The 17,873-nt window shown below is 41.5% G+C and overlaps 1 protein-coding gene across 1 annotated transcript in view; it reads left to right on the forward strand.

The window, feature by feature from the left end:
• Positions 1 to 17,610, forward strand: part of ERI3 (ERI1 exoribonuclease family member 3) — a 3,093,638-nt gene extending 3,076,028 nt beyond the window's left edge. Inside the window, exon 7 of the mRNA XM_044085355.1 lies at positions 16,874 to 17,610. Within this exon, the coding sequence (XP_043941290.1) occupies positions 16,874 to 16,956 (83 nt within the window). The 3' untranslated portion in view covers positions 16,957 to 17,610. The remainder of the gene's footprint in view (positions 1 to 16,873) is intronic.
• The last annotated feature ends 263 nt before the right edge of the window (positions 17,611 to 17,873 follow it).

Here is a 17,873-nt window from a genome sequence, read left to right on the forward strand (position 1 = left end):
ACAGGGCTTTGTTGGAACGCAACAACAAGTGGATCTTAAGAGTGCTTTTGAAATCTCCATTCATTGAAGCAATTCAAGAAGGACCATGTCCTTCAAAGTCTGGCCAATCACCTTCTCCAAAGTCTAACAGGTCTACTAAGAGGTCTTCATTATCTAGCGCTCCATCGGAGCCATCCAAAAAAGTGTCTAAAGTATCCTCTCCAGATCTGAACACTGTCGGTTCTGAGAGGCATTCCACTTTGGCTTCCTCAGTCTCGGTGCCAGTGGAATTTCAATTACAGAGCCAGCCCCCTGAATTGGAACCAGTATCTCTGACTCTGAGGTCACCATTACTTCAGCCGTCCAAATCTCCTGCCCCCTCAACTCAATCTTCCAGGAGCCTGTCTGATGACTATATGGTCCAGGTGGTCCAGAGACTCTTAAGTACACCGGCGCTCACCAAACTGTTATTGGATCCAACTATGAGGGCTTCAGATCTGACCAAACCATCCCCTTCTGTACCAATTCCTCCTATGAGCTGACCTTGGATCTCGGAGACAGAATATCTGGAGCTGATCTTGGTGGAACCATTGGAACCAAGATCTATCACAGGATCATCGGATCTGAACATGGCTCTGACATGCTCAATTCCATCGGAACTTGAGGAGTCTAAGAGCAGACGCTTTCCAGTCGGGTCTGGGGAGGGGAGTTGGATGAGACAGTTTTTGGATCCAAACTTCTATCTCAGGGCATCAGCCCAGGTGAGCTTGTCTCCTACATCAGCCTCGGAGCCATCCCCCTTGGTTCCGTGGATTCCCTCCAATTCCTCAGAGCCAAAGGTTTCCTTGGATCTGGGGTGGGGACTTTTGAGGTGATGAGGAGAGTGCTGTCTCCACAGGCGGCTGCACTCTCCGGTATAGACATTCTTCCCCCAAAGGCACCAGTGTCTGTCTCTCTACCATTGCATCCACAGGGACACAGAGATCCTAAGCCTCAGGATGCCCCCCAGGGAGCCCCCTCGCTACCAAAACCTCTCCAGAGTGCCCCTCTGAAGAGGTCCCTCAGAAGAGCTTATGTAAGAGGAAGTATTTAGACTCCCCAGAGGAGTCCTTCACTTCAGATGCACTCCTCGATGATGCTGAAGGGTCCCCACAGTCGCCTCCTGATAGGTCTCCTTTGGAGACATCTTGGAAATAATTAAACAGAGAGGTGGCTGGAAGTCCACTAAACCTTCAGTAGATGAGTCTGTGTACATGACGGCTTTTGGATCTCAGCTTCCTCCACTTGAGTGTCTCCACCTTTCAATGAACATCTTATGGATTTAGTTTTTCGAAAGGTGTGGGAGTCTCCAGATTCTGTTGAACCAGTTCCTCAAAGGCCAAATAAGTTCATTACCTCCCCGTCAGGCAAAAATTTCCTAACAAGGGGAGTCCTGGTAGATGCTATGCTGGTGGCAGCAGCCACTAAGAAAGAACTTTCAGAAACATCTTCTTCTGTCCATCCACCGAACAAGGAGTCTCATGTGGTGGACAGATATGGAATGCACATTTTCTCTTCTGCGACCTTTGCTCTTAGGTTGCTGAATTGCCTGACTCATTTCATAAGGATACAGAGAGAGATCTCCTGAAACAGCTTGGAGATATTCTCCAAGGTTCAGTACCTGAAGGGGTGTCAGAAAAAGTTTCCTCTCAGCTGTCTACCTTAAATTCTGTGGTCACCTCCTGCATGAGACTGATTTCTTATGCAGTGGATATTGCGAGCAGAGCAGCGGGTTCAGGAATTTCCTTAAGGAGACATTCCTGGATGTGCTTGTGGGACTTCGCAGAGCCATTTAAATCTTCCTTTGTGAAAGCCCCATTTGATGGCTCGTCTTTGTTCGGGCCTAAAGTCAAGGACACACTAACCAGGTGTGAACAGTAAGGAAAAACTCGCTCTGCCATAGGAGTCCGTTTTTCCCTACCTACCAGACCTTACCCGAAAAGGTAGGAAGGTAGTGGGAAAATGAGGTTTTGAAAATCCCAGAGAGCTTTCCAGGACACACATGGTGATTCTTCCCCCAGGGGACAGAGGGGGAACTACTAATGGAAGACGCCGACCACACGCTAGAGTAGGTCCGCAGAATCAGGGTGACTGAGAATCTTTCTTTGGTAAGCCCTTTCAGTGCTTCTGAATGGAGGCATGCATGTCCATCTCTGGAGGCAGTCGGTGGCCGCTTATCTTTGTACCCAATAGTCTGGCTGATAATAACAAAAGACAAGTGGGTACAAAGCATCATATCCAGAGGTTACTCCGTATCCTTCTCCCTCCCCTTCCTAAATATAAAAAATATCCTGGATGTCCCATGCAGTCAAAGGGAACAGGCAACTCTAGAAATTCAAAAGTTGCTAGACAAAAGAGTCATCCAAACAGTCCCCACAGACCAAATAGGATCCGGAACTTACTCAAGGTTCTTTTTAGTTCCAAAGAAAGCAGGGGACTGGAGACCAATTCTGGATCTCAGCAACCTAAACAAATCGGTAAGAAAGTCCAAGTTCTGGATGATAACACAGCAATCAGTACTCCCATTCTTGGGACAAGACAATTGGATGTGCTCGATAGACCTCCAGGATGCATACTACCACATAAAAATGGACAGAACACTTGCATTTTGGCTGGGAGCCAGCTGTTACCAGTTTGGGGCTCTGCCTTTTGGCTTCACTACAGCCCTCAGAGTGTTCACCAAATGTATGGCAGTAGTTGCGACTCACTTAAAATGCCTAGGATTCCAAGAGTTTCCATACCTAGATGACTGGCTCCTAACTGCCACTACTAAGCATCTACTAACAAAAGCAAGAGACTCCACCTTGCAGCTCTGCTCTCAATTAGGGATCACAATAAACTATGAAAAATTTGCCTTGCTGCCCTCGCAGAGTATTGTTTTTATAGGAGCACAACTAGATACAACAAAGATGTTGGCCAAACTCCCTCCGGACAAGGTACATGTTCTACAACGTCAAATCCTAAATCTTCTTTCCAAGAAAAGAGTGCAAGCAAGGACAGTCCAAAAATTCTTGGGGACCATAGCAGCAACAATAACCTTGATCCTATTAGCATGTATGCACATGAGAATTGTCCATTGGCTACTGTCCACTCAGTGGACAATGCAAGAACTACCTATGTCCCGCAAGATATTGATAATAGAATCTTGCAAAAAAGACTTTAGTTGGTGGCTTTACTCCACTCAGGTGATGCTAGGTTGACCCTTTCTACTTCCCCAACCATTAGCCACAGTGACTACTGATGCTTCTCAGATTGGGGGGGGGGGGGGGGGGCATTATCTTGGAAAAACAGTCCAAGGCACTTGGCAGGCTCATGAGGCCCATTTGCACATCAGTGTCCTAGAGATGAGAGCGTTGCTTCTGGCATTGCAAGCATTCCAAGACTCTATTCCGCTGGGAGCTATTGCAATACATACAGACAACATGTCAGTGGTATGGTACATAAACAAACAAGGAGGAACCAGATCTTACCCCCTTTGCCGGGAGGCCCTGAGAGTATGGCAGTGGGCGACTTCCTCCCAATGCTTTCTGATAGCACCGCACATCCCAGGGAAATCCAATGTGATAGCAGACAGACTCAGCAGAGTGATTCTAATGCCTCATGAGTAGTCCCTAAAACAAGACGTATCTGAAAAGATTTTCTGCAAATGGGGCCAGTCTTGCTGTGATCTTTTTGCCACATCCATGAATGCCAAATGCCACAGCTACTTTGCCCTTATCCCCCCTCTGGGGGAGTCACCAAGGGATGCACTGTTGCACAAGTGGCCCTCGGGTCTTCTCTACACCTTTCCTTCCTTTCCAGTGATACCCAAAGTTCTTCAGAAAGCCAATTACTTGGGAAGGGACTTGATACTCATCGCCCCATACTGGCCTCATCAAATCTGGTTCTCCTTCCTGTGGCCTCATCTTCATGAAGAGCCTTGGATTTTGGACCCAGTTCTGGAGCTTCTGACTCGTACATCAGGAATGCTCCATCCCGCTCTTCAGTCCCACAAGTTGACAGCTTGGTCCAGTTCCAACCATAGCCAGGCTTTCTAACCTTTCTTCTTCAGTAAAACAAATCCTTATTTCTTCTCATAAGGCTTCAACGAGAAAGATATATGCAAGCAAATGGAAACGATTTTCTTCATAGGCTTCAAATAATCACATCAATCCTTTTTCTACCCCAGTAGCTTCCATTCTAGAATTCTTGGCAAAACTATTTAGTGAAGGGGCAGCCGCAGCTACTATTCGAGTTCAGTTAGCGGCGATACCCAGTTTCCATTTAGGTGAATCAAGCCTCAATGTTATGTCACACAGACTATTCAAAGCCCTTCTAAAAGGTATTTTGTATTAAGACCACCTATTAGACACCCTCCAGCACCATGGGACTTAAATTTTCTCTTATCCCGTTTAGTTTTTCCCCCGTTTGAGCCAGCATCAGCCTGTGAGCTCAAATTTTTGTCTTGGAAAACTATTCTTTTGATAGCTATTACTTCTACTAGAAGGGTGTCAGAGCTGCAAGCCTTGTCAATATAGCCCCCCCCCTGCATGATTTTCCACAGGGACAGAGTATCCTTATGAACAAACCCCTCCTTTTTACCCAGAGTGTCTTCAGAATCTAATTTAAACCAATCTGTAGAGCTACCAGTGTTTTTCCCTAACTATGAGAATAAGGCAGAATACACGTTGCACCAGTTAGATGTACATAGACAATTACGCTTCTACTTAAATAGGACAAAGGACTTCAGAAAATTTGACCATTTGTATCCTTTACAGATTCAAGGAAAGGTGCCCCAGTTTCTAAATTGACACTTTCAAAATGGCGTTCAGATTGTATAACGTTTGTTAACAAATCTCAAAACAAAGATCTTTCCCATAAAATAAAAGGTCATTCTACAAGGGCAATTCCCCATTGGTACCATCTGTGCTACAGCAACATGGGCAAGACCATATGCCTTTATCACTCATTACAAAGTCGATTTGGCCTCCAGGAACAGTGTCTTCTTTGGTTCCACAGTTCTGAAAAATATTCTTCCTTGAGCTACCCAAGAAAGATGGTGCTGGGGATGCTGTCCCAAATAGGACAACATCACATAAAGAAGTTATGTACTCACCATAATGTTCCATGTTGTCCATCTCGCCTTCATTCTTACATCCCACCCTTCTTCCCCCTGCCCTTTGCTCCTGGAAGACCGAGTTAATACAATTGGATACTAGTGTTCTCTGGCCTAGTTGATTGCTCTATTAAGGATTAAGCTATCTTTATTTCGGAATTACTTTGTATAGCTGCAAACAAGATCTGGGGAGCTCTCCTAGTGCATGATGGGATAGGGGATAGCCATAAACTAGTGAAAGACCTTGAGCTAGTGTATAAGGCCAAGTTGGATCCAAGGATCGGATTGAACCCAAGCTGCTAAGAATGAAGGCGAGATGGACAACACACATGGAACGTTATGGTGAGTACATAACTTATTTTTTTCATCACTAAATGTATTCAGGATTTTAGGTAGAGGTAAAGAATTTTTCCAGAATGCCACCCCACTTCTCTTTTGTTTACAATGAGAGCTTGTCATTACAGAATAGTGTTTAGTATTACATCTGTCCAAATCTTCTTTTATTAAATGTGTTTCCTGTAAACAAATAACTTGGGGAATGAAATATTTTTAAAAATCTATATAAACTACCCCTTTTATAACCATTATTTAATCCATTGATATCAATTGAAAAGAAGTTATGTACTTACCATAATGTTCCATGTGAGTTGTTCATCTCGCCTGCATTCTTTTGGAGCCGATCCCTCTGCTCCAAGTCGGCCAGTTGCAAAGCTCAACGTCTTCAAATAGCTTGAGGGCAAGTCCCTTTCCCATGATGTACCTAGAGTTACCTCAGATCTGTTTGCTGCATATAACAATACTATATGTCATTCTATCACTCCCAAGAGAAGGTATAGAAGGATTGAGCAACCAAGATGGATCCAGCATCTCGGTCATCTAAAAGCCCAGGAGGGGGTAGGAGGGAGGGACGTAAGAATGAAGGTGAGATGAACAACTCACATGGAACGTTATGGTAAGTACATAATTTCTTTATGTGAAGTTGTTCTGTCTCGACGTTCATTCTTTACTGATGGATAGCGTCCCAAGCACCATCAGCCTCGGGTGGCTCATGGGAGTATATTTCTCAGAACCGTGGATCCAAAGGAGGCCCTGTCAACTTTGTAATGAGTGATAAAAAGGTATGAGGTTTTGACCAAGTGGCTGCTGCGCAAATGTTATCAATAGGAAGTCTGGCAGAAAAGGCAGAGGATGTAGAAACAGCTCTGGTTGAGTGAGCCTTAATTTTATGCTGTAAGGGCATATTGGCAGCTGAATAAGCAAAGGTGATACAATCAGAGAACCATTTAGACAGAGTTCTTTTAGCTACTGGTCTACCCTTCCTGGAGTCTGAAAATGAAACAAAAAGCTGGTCTGATTTCCAGAAATCTTTTGTTCTATCCAAATAAAATCTGAGCTGTTTGTGAACATCAAGTTTGTGCAGCATGTACTCTAAATTGTTTGAATGGCTGGGGAAGAAAACAGGGAAATCAATCATTTGGTTGAGATTAGTCTCAGTGCAAACTTTAGGTAAGAAAGAGGGGTTTGTTTGAAGTGAGACCCAGTCAGCATGCAATATCAAATAAGGAGGCTTGATGGATAAAGCCTGAAGCTCTGACACTCTGTGAGCAGAAGTAATAGCTACTAAAAATATGGTTTTCCATGACATAAATTGGAGGTCACATGAGGAAGCTGGTTCAAATGGTGGAAGAATTATGCGGGTAAGCGTAAAATTTAGATTCCATAGGGAGATTTCACAGGTGGTCTAATATGAAGGGTCCCTTTGAGAAAGGCTTTGGATAACTTATGTGACATAATATTCAAACCTTCAAATCCCAGATGAAAGTTAGAAATGGCAGCCAGTTGAACACGGACTGTTGCTGCTGCAGCTCCTTTATTGAATATCATGGTTAAGAATTCTAGAATAGAGGCCATAGGGGCTTGGTAATGATCGATATTGTTTTTAGAAGCCCATATAGAAAATCTATTTCCATTTGCTGAGGTGCAGCTTCCTCGCAGATTTATGAGAGGAGCGGAGAATTTGCTTCATTGCATTGGAAAGGTTATGGAACCTGCCTATGATGGGAATTGGAGCAGTCAAGCTGTCAGCTTCAGGGACTGCAGAGAGGGATGAAGTTCCCCCGAGTGTGTCAGAAGGTCTGGAACTGGGTCCAGAATCCAGGGGTCCTCCAAAAGATGAAGTCGAAGGAAGGGGAATCAAATCTGATGAGGCCAGTAGGGAGCTAATCGAATGATGGTCCTTCCCAGGGCTTTGGCTTTCTGTAATACATTGGGTATCAACAGGATTGGAGGGAATGTGTAGAGGAGACCCAGGGTCCAATCTTGAACTAGTGCGTCCCTTGGGGCTTCTCACGGAGGGGCAATTAGGGCAAAGTAGCTTCTGCATTTGGTGTTCATGTGACTGGCAAAAAGGTTGTAGCAAGGCTGGCCCCATCTGCGGAATATCCTGTCCACTATTTCCATCTTGAGGGACCACTCGTGGGGTAAAAAATTGCTCTGCTCAACTTGTCTGCTATCACATTGGATTTCCCCAGGATGTGCGTTGCTAACATAAGCGCTGGGTGGAAATAGCCCACTGCCATTCTCTGAGGGCCTCGTGACAAAGGCAGTAAGATCTGGTTCCTCCTTGTTTGTTCAAATACCAGACCACTGACATATTGTCTGTCTGAATCGGAATCGTACCCAGAGGAATAGAGTCCTGAAAGTACTGCAACGCGAAAGTACTGCTCTCATCTCTAGGACATTGATATGCAGATGTGTCTCTTGATCGGTCCATGTGCCTTGGGCTGTCTTTCCCTGAAAATGCCCCCCCACCCTATCAGGGAAGCATCCGTGGTCACTGTGGCCACTGGAGGGGATAGCAGAAATGGGCGTCCTATCGTGACATGAAGTGAGGTCAACCACCACTGAAGATCCTTTTTACAGGAATTCGTGATCATTATCAAGTGAGACATAGGGAGTTCTTGGTAAGACCATTGAGTGAACAACAGCCATTGTAGTATCCACATGTGCATACAACCTATTGGTATGGCTAGTCGTTCCATCAGCTGCATATGAAATGAGGCACATGGATGAGTTCACTATAGAATTAAGGGTAGCAAGCTGGGCAGCAACTTTGTCTGTAGCTCCTGCAGCTAGTGTACCCCGAAGAGTATCTCCCAGCTCTTTAAGAAGATCTCTTTGTAGTCTGGTAAGATGGATGAAATAGTTGAGCAAACGAAGAGCAAAAGTCTCTGAAATAAACATGCACTTCCCATAAGTATCCATGATCCTGGAGTCTCTGTTAGGAGGATGGATAGATGAGGAAGTTTCAGACATTTCTTTTTTGGTGGCTGCTGCCATCACCATGGCATCAGCTGGCACACCTTTTGTCCAGAAAGATTTGTCAAGGGGGGCAGAAATGAACTTATTAGGCCTCCTAGGGACAGGCTCCATAGTATCCGGAGACTCCCACACCCTTCGTGAGACCAGCTGCATCAGCTCATCGAAGGGCAGAAACACCCAAGAGGTGGAGGGCTGAGACCTGAAAGCCTTCAGGAGAACTGACTTGTCCTCAGTAGGGTTTTTGGACTGCCAGTCACCCCTCTGCCTTAGGATTTCAAGGATCTCAGTGAATGAGATATCTTCAGAGGGGGACCATGGGGACCCTTCTGACTCATCCAAATCAGTATCAGATGTTAGAGACTCCTGCGTCTAGATGTTTCCTCTTACAAACCCTCTTCCTGGGAACCTCATCAGTGGGAGCTTCTGGTGAGGTCTCGGAAGAGCAAGGGCCACCCAATGGGGCTTCCTGATGCTCTGAGTCTCTACGCATGGTCAGGATCTGTGAGGCAGAAGCAGACACAGGTGCTTTAGGGGAGGAGAAAGCCAGACCTGAGGTTGAGGATGTCTTAGGAGACATAACTCTCCTCATGGCATTGAAAGCACCTCTGCTTCGATGAGAGGGAATCAATGGATCCGAGGAAACCGTCAACACACCCGGCACTGGGACAGTGGGCTCCAAACCAGAGGTAGGACCCGAGCTCATCTGAGCCAAAGCCCCGAGAGGCAGAGTCGGTACCAACAAGTCGGTCTTACTATCCTCCCCATACACGACCAGAGAGTGTCGGCTTCTAGAGTCCTCGATTGACACCGAGGATGTCAGAGTGAATGGAGCCGAGGACACTGGAGCAGACATCAGCTCTGAGGGTTCCACAATCAACAGGTCCGACTCCTCCAGCTCCAGAGGACCAGCATGGCTCGGAGGAGGAACAGTTATAGCTGGTGTAAGGGTCTTTGGCTCCAAAGCCATTTGGGTTGGAGCCGATAAAATTTTTTGCAAAGGCTGGTGCCTGTAACAGCTTTTGCACCACACGATCCACATCCAGATCTGAAAGGCTGATAGAGGACTGAGATGAACGGACCGAAGGTGGTACTGACTGTAATAATGGACTCTTAGGAATTTTGGATACCGGTTCCAAGACTGGGGACCGGCTCCAAAAGGAGCGAAGTCAAAGATTTTTTTGATTTCTTTGATTCAGAAGTCTTAGAAGATTTTGAGGACTTGCTGAATCCATCTTGGTCGCTCAAAGCTTCTTGGAAGGAGGGTTTCAACAAACCTCTCTGTATAATTTCCTTTTTCTTTCCTGTTGGACTTTGGAGGAGAAGGAATGGCATATGGAGCAGCTATCCTGTAAATGCAGGGCTCCTAGACAGTACACACAATTTACATTGCTCTCTGTTGCAGACATCTTTTGGCCACATTTAGGGCACTTTTTGAAACCTGACTTGGGGTGCTTCTCTTGGTCAGCCATTATAATCTCAGACAGAAAATTACTGTCTACTACAAAGGAAAATTCTTAACAGTAATTATCAACAAAGGCTCTATATAAATTCAGGCCGAGTCACACACACACACAGAGTAATAATATTAAAGTGACAGAAAAAAGGTTTGTCTAAAGCACACAATATTAAATATAAGCAGACTATATAATGAAAGAGTATAGCTGCTATAAAGACACACTAAGCATTATCTAAGATATTAAAAATACTCTAAACAATAACTATATCAGACAAAAATTACTGTCAACTGCAAAAATCTTCAACAGTAATTATCAAATCAAAGCCTTTTAAAAAATTAAAGCTAATCACACCACACAGCAAATAACTATACATTTATCTAACTATTTTGTATAAGGTGTGACAAAAGGTCACTGACTAACCACACTCTAGTAATCAGAAAATGTTTTTAACTAGGCCTAAAACAAGAGGCCAACTAGAAATTTAAATCATAATAAGGGAAGGGATACAGTATAGGTAAACACACCAAAAAGCTATAAGAGCTTCATAAAAACTATTTAAACTACCTAAATATCAATATATGTAAGAAACATATGAAAAAAGTTTTACTGGCCCGAGCTAATGCAGAACCTCTGATCTGTTGCAGCTAGATCTGAGGTAACTGTTGGTGCATCATGGGATAGGGACTTGGCCTCGAGCTATTTGAAGACCTCGAGCTTTGCAGTTGGCCGACTCGGAGCCGAGGGATCGGCTCCGAACCCATCAATAAAGAATGAAGGGCGAGATAGAACAACTTCACATTATATATTTCAAGTTGAACGTAATACTGAAATAGGAAAAAAATTAAATATTACATATAATACCCTCATACGTTAGGAAATAATATGGCACTGAAAAACTATTATATCATCTAGTGAACTGTTTACTCATAGATATAAGTATAAGATAATTGAGATTAACTGTAAACTTTCTATCAAGAATAGTAGACACCAAAAAATAATTAATTTGTAAACTATTGTACATGCAGTGTTCTTTTCCATCCCCCCTTGGAGTTAAAAACTCCTGGTTTGAATAGTAGTCCTGTTCAAACACTACCACTTGCCCACAAATATGTGTCTAGCATCACTCTACTATCTCTAAGATTATGAAATGTGAAAGGTCTATCATATTTAACAAAATTAAAAGGAGTTAGTATATACATAATATTCAGTTTATAAACACTCATTTGCTTGCTATAAAACTTAATAAACTGCCAATTATAGCTGATCTTGTAGTCATTTGGTTCTATATTATTTATAAGAGCCTATATAGTATTATAATAAATCCAATCCTTTCTTTCAGTTCTGAGAAAGAGATTACACACCTAAAAGACAATACATGAACATTATTTATAGCAATCATGCTGTATTACTAATGCCATTATATATTATTGATAATGTGACTAACTAGTTAACTATTTAAACTCAGTTCTGACTACAGTACTGTAAATGCTTGGATATTATGGCAGACACATATGATATTTCAAAGAACACATAAACTTATCAAAAAATCTTTGTGAGGACTTGCATATAAAATTATCTTTCAAAACATGTCTCTTCTATAAATAGGATATCATATTCACTAGAACATACTATGAGATATAAAACAGTAAAAGAGTAACTATGATGTCTAAAATAACTAATATGTTCCCAGAATTATATTTGTACTGAGGGATAATATACAGTTGGCAATATACCAACTATAGTCATTTTAAAAGACACATAAATTCCCAGCTTATCAAAATGACTGGGTAATTTTATCTGACTTTGTGGAAAACATGCTATTACTTTCATATTAGTCTCTCCTTTACTATGCATCAGACTTTCAATTAAATTTCACAACATGAGCTTCTAATATAGCCGTGTATTTGAGCTCCTCACTTCCTGCGCAGAAAGCACATCCACACAGAAACCAACACATCATCACCATAACCATTATCATAAATATGTACATATCTATTGCCCATATACAGTGGATATAAAAAGTGTACACAACCCTGTTAAAATTCCAGGTTTTTGTGATATAAAAAAATTAGACCACAATAAATCATTTCAAAACTTTTCCCACCTTTAATGTGACCTATAGCCTGTACAATTCTATTGAAAAACAAATCTGTTAGGGGAAAAATATAAAAAATAAAAAAAGTACAATAAGCTGGTATCATAGGTGTGCACACCCTTAAACTAATACTTTGTTGAAGCACCTTTTAATTTAATTACAGCATGCACATCTTGACTTGGCAATATTTGCCCACTATTCCTTGCAAAAGCACTCCAAACTGTCAGATTGCGAGGACATCTCTTGTGCACAGCCCTCTTCAGGTCACCCCACAGATTTTCTATTGGATTTAGGTCTGGGCTCTGGCTGAGCCTTTCCAAAACTTTAATTTTCTTCTGGTGAAGCCATTCTTTTGTTGATTTGGATGTATGCTTGGGGTCATTTTCGTGTTGAAATGTGAAATTTCTCCATCTTCAGCTTTCTAGTAGTCTCCTGAAGGTTTTGGGCCAAAAGTGACTGGTATTTGGAACTGTTCATAATTCCCTCCACCTTGACTAAAGCCCCAGTTCCAGCTGAAGAAAAGCAATCCCAAAGCAGGATACTGCCACCACCATGCTTCACCGTGGGGATGGTATTCTGTGGTGATGCGGAGTGTTGTTTTTGTGCCAAACGTACCTTTTGGAATTGTGGTCAAAAAGTTCAACCTTGGTCTCATTAGACTATAACACATTTTCCCACATGCTTTTGGGAGACTTTGATGTATTGTTTTGCAAATTTTAGCTGGGCTTAGATGTTTTTCTGTGTAAGAAAAGGCCTGTCTTGCAACCTTACCCCATTGTCCAGACATATGTAGTATACGGGTGTATATCACATAATCAAAATCCCAAAATATCCAACACCATAAGCTTGAACTTGGAATTTCAAAATGTGATATAATCGAAAGCTCAGAACAGTGAATTTTTCCCAGGGAAAAAATTTGCTGTTCCGAGAAAAACACACACAACACAACCACAGCAAAAAAACTTAATCCACACATATACACTTAAAATCCTACTTCTAACCCTACGCTAAACCGTACATACACTACCATCTATCCACTTACCTTAACCCTAACCCTAAGGTCCATAACATTGCACACTCACCTTACCCGCTCCCTAACCGTAAGGTCCTTAACTATCTCGCACTCACATTACCTGCTCCCTAAGGTCCATAACTATCACACACTCACCTTACCCGTTCCCTAACCCTAAGGTCCATAACTATCGCATACTCACCTTACCCACTCCCTACCCCTAAGGTCCCTAACTATCACACACTCACCTTACCTGCTCCCTAACCCTAAGGCCCCTAACTATCGCACACTCACCTTACCCGCTGCCTAACCCTAAGGTCCCTAACTATCCCATTCCCACACTCACTTAACCCGGTCCATTCGCACACTTACCTTAACCCGGTCCGTAACCTTCGCACCACAGTGGAGAAAATAGCGAAGCAGCAGAAACAGCCCACCAAATTCTTTCCCTAGGAAAGAAGTTGATGTTTTGCAGCTTTGCTGTTTTGGGTTCGATATTACGACATTCAAAGTTTTACTACTTCGATGTTATGATATAAACCCATAGTATACGAGAGATTGTTGTCACATGTAATACACAACCAATACTTGCCAGAAATTCCTGCTGCTCCTTCAGTGTTGCTGTAGCTCTCTTGGCAGCCTCCCTGAACAGATTCCGTCTTGTCTTTTCATCACTTTTGGAGGTTTGGAGGAATATCCAGTTCTTTGCAACGTTACTCTTGTCCCATATTTTCTCCACTTTTTGATGACTCTCTTCACTGTGTTCCATGGTATATCCAGTGCTTTGGAAATTTTTTTGTACCCTTCACCTGACTGATACCTTTCACCAATTAGATCCCTTTGATGCTTTGTAAGCTCTCTGCGAACCATGGCTTTTGATGTAGCAGACAACTGAGTAAATGTCAGGAAAATCCTACTGGAACAGCTGAATTTTATTTGGGGTTAATCAGAGTCTCTTTAATTGTGTGTGTACCCAAGAAGACTGAATGATGTAATTAAATCAAAAGGTGCTTCAACAAAGTATTAGTTTAAGGGTGTGCACACTTAAGCAACCAGCTTATTATAAGTTTTTTTTTTTTATGTTTTTTCCCCCTTAACACATTTTTTGTTTTTCAATTGAATTGTACAGGTTATAGGTCACACTAATGGTGGGAAAAGTTTTGAAATGATTTACTGTGGTCTCATTTTTATATCATAAAAACCTGGCATTTTAACAGGGGTGTGTACACTTTTTATATGCACTGTATGCAGAACAAGGGGCTGACATCAACTGACATATGATGTCAGTTGTGCTATTCTTTGAGTCACTCTGCCACAATATTATGATCTTGGCAAAAAACACCTGTGCTCTTGCTGTGTATAATGCTGCTTGGTTTTAACAACCTTCTGATGAACTAACTTCCTCCTCTTTGTATCCTTGCAGAGATGAAGTTTCCTTAGCTATATACAATGTTTCACGTGTGGTCTTGTGTTATGTTTGCACAGAGCAATAACAACCTCCTGTTTTTGGTTTCTTTTTGATACTTTTTGACTATCTAAATTTTATGTTTCCCCACAGTGCTTGGATATTTTAGGTAGCTGCTTTTGCTACTACACACTTCGTTCCAGTTTTTAATACCTTGATTTCTTATGTGCTTACTGTTCCACTAATGCATTCTAAACATACACTATCATATATATTCATCAGTCTTGCCAAAGCCCTACTTATCATTTTTATGTTATTAAGTATTAGGCTAAATAAAGATATGATCTGTCTATCCCTCTGCGCTGCCTAAAAAAATTTCAGGATCAATACTGAAAGCTGCAGTACCTACTTCTTTTTTAATATTTTTTGGGTCCCCCCCACTTCATCCTTATGGCATTGCTGCCCAGTGTCCCACATCCATGCAAGGTCTGCCAGCTGCTACAATCCCCCTGAACGTATTCTGCATCTTGCTGTGGGCTGATCATGGAATGTAAGGGCATCCTGATCATCATGGCCCTCCATGTTCCATTCTGGGGATTTTTTGTTGTTGTTCTTATGCCCTTCCTACTTTTCCTACCCCCTCCCCTACATTCAGCAACCTCATCAGAGAGCTACTCCTCTCATTGACCTCTAGGTAGCGTCAATAGCAAATGCCTTCCTTCCTGGTCTGGACCTGCTCATCCCTCCTTGCCAGTACCACCGTTGCCTGAGATGGTATTCAGACCTGGGTTTGCCTGGGCCACAGTTAGGGTTTTATTCCTGTACTCCGTGGCATTGGTTTACCGACTTCTTTTAAACAATGCAAGCCCTTTTTCATTCTTTTCTTATGTTTTACTTTGTCCAGGCAAACCGTAGCACATTTTCTTTGCATTTTTGTGATATTTTGCTTGTGGAAAGGAAGATGTTCTAGTCTTTGCACTTTTGTAGGATAGTATTCTGGCCCTGTGTGTTTGAGGCCAGTTTTTCTCTAGCTACATGCGTCCCATATGCCATGAGATAGGCTTCCATGTAATCTTCCTTTTCGTGTTTCTTCAGAGATCCACAGGCATTTCCAATTCCCAGTGAAGCAAGAGTCTAGTTTAGGATTGCAGACATCTTTTGTTGCAGGATAAACAGACGCTGGTCAGCCACTGCTCTTCTGAAGATCTATATTTGAGCTTAATAAAGCTTTCTTAATGTTCACAAGGCTTCAATGTTTAATTTCCATTTTGCACAAAACTCACCAGCTTGAGTACAGCTACATTTTCTTCAAGACAACATCTTTTCACTGCCACAAGAATTCTTTTCCAGAACAAAGCCCCATATAGACACACAAGTTTTTAACAGTTCTTCAGAGTAACCATTTTTGCTAACAAAGTGATCCTTTTTACCTGTGTAAAGCCCCATGAACACACAAAGGTTTAAAGTTCTCCAGTTTAATCAGAAAGCTTCTCAAGCAATAGAGCATAGGCTTCCTTCAACTTTATGATGTAGCATTCACTCTGGAGGCTTACTTATGTTCAGTAGTCAGTCTGGTATTGATATTTAGGCAGAGCTTTCATTCCTTATTTGGGGGTAGAAAAAATGAGCAGTGTAAGAAAGCTAGAGCTGTAAAAGAAATCATGTTTTCCTGCTTGCTGCTATTCATCAAAGTACCATTTTTAAGTACTAAAAAATCTTTAACTGTTTGTCAGGTTTAAGCAGGCTTATTTAGAAGGAAAAAAGTTCAGTCTTTCTTATCAAAATGGGTGGAATAACAGAAAAAGAAACATCAGCATTCTAATTAAGTCTTTCCAGTGTACTTGCTGCATATTAGGTATTCATCCTCAAAGCAGTGCTTACAAAAAGTCCACCTCTTTACCTATACAAGCAGGTATTTCATGTAATTCCACAAAACGTTTTTTTTTTCAGCATGCAGAGTAACAGCTTTATCCCTTCCTGGCTTCAGGGGATATCATCCAAGTTTCTTTTTTCAAGGACACCTTTCAACTTCCTTCATTGATCCCCATGGACTTCTCTTGTCTTTCTCTGTAACATTTGATTTAGGAGTGATAGTTGCCCTGATGTAGCTTCCATAATCAATTGATTCAGATTAACTCCCTGTCACTTGCTTCTTCACACACGATCCCCTTTAAAGGGAAAACAACCTGTACAACAGCACTATTTCCCTGGCTCATCAGTCAAATTGTTACACTTTCCTGTGCTATCACCAGAAGGTGTAGGTATATATAGGCCATTAATGCATGAAGCTATAATTTGTTAGATGAAAATGTATGTAGTTAATTTAGTAAAATCCAAGTATACTGATTTATATTAAAGGGTACAAAACAAGTTTAATAAAAATGACTGATATGAAGGATAAACAAATGATATCAAAATAAAAAAAAATGAAAAACAAACTTTAAGATGGTTCTTCTTTTTTTCCCCATAGATGATTGCCTAAACATAGCCAGCATTATGAGGGAGTTAGTCCGTAGAGGAGTTGTACTTGAAAGAACATACCCAAGCCTGTAAAACACATATCTGAAGAAGCGCATGAGGATGAGATGAAGATACCACAAAGCTCAGCCACACTGGATTCACTAGTTTCGCTCACACATGATGGTGAATTCAGGTTTTTAGCTGTATTCTAAAAATCAGTGAAATATTTTTTTTCAAACGAACAGTCTGCATTTTATGGTATTATCCCATTGAATTTCTTTTCCTTAAATTTGTATAAATATTTATAAAAAGGTGGATGTTGATAGCACTGCATACTTCTAGATTTTTGTTATATTAAGCAAGCTTAATTTTGTCATTTATTTTTATATTTCATTACTCAATCAGCAGTTTTTGTATTATCTTCCTACTTGTTGTTTACAGTAAATGTATACTAGTAAATGACAACATAAATTAAAAATGTGAAGGTGTTTGTACTTGTTAATTTGAGTAGTGATCAGGCATACGAACCCCAGTGGTCCAGGTTTGGTTTTGCTATGTGTGTACTACTCTGCGTAATGCATCAAAAGACCTTGCTTGACCTTATCTTGAAGTCCTTATTCAGGAAAACAGTGATTTTTACTACAAACCTGAAGAGGAGTTATCTTTGTGGTGAATTGTAGACTGCACAGTTTACTTTGACAAATTATGAAACAAAAAACACAAATAAAATTTGCTTTTTCTGACAGAGTTATTGACTACTTACTTTCTTTTCATCTTTTATTGCTTTAAAACTGTGGAGAAGAAACACCCAGATAGAAGACACACTTGCACACACAAAAATAGAAGTGCATACAAATGTAAATATATTTGGTGCAAGTCTCAGGTCATGAACTGAAGTAATAGCTTGCTGGCTTTTGATTCTGAAATTCTAAATAGTAGAGTTGAAATGGTTTTAACAGAATTTTCATTTCTCACTAATGATTTGATAGATGACTCCCATCATGATGTAT

The sequence above is a fragment of the Protopterus annectens genome, chromosome 10.part0 (assembly GCF_019279795.1).
Source record: "Protopterus annectens isolate FY-2018-M chromosome 10.part0, PAN1.0, whole genome shotgun sequence".
NCBI lineage: Eukaryota > Metazoa > Chordata > Ceratodontiformes > Protopteridae > Protopterus > Protopterus annectens.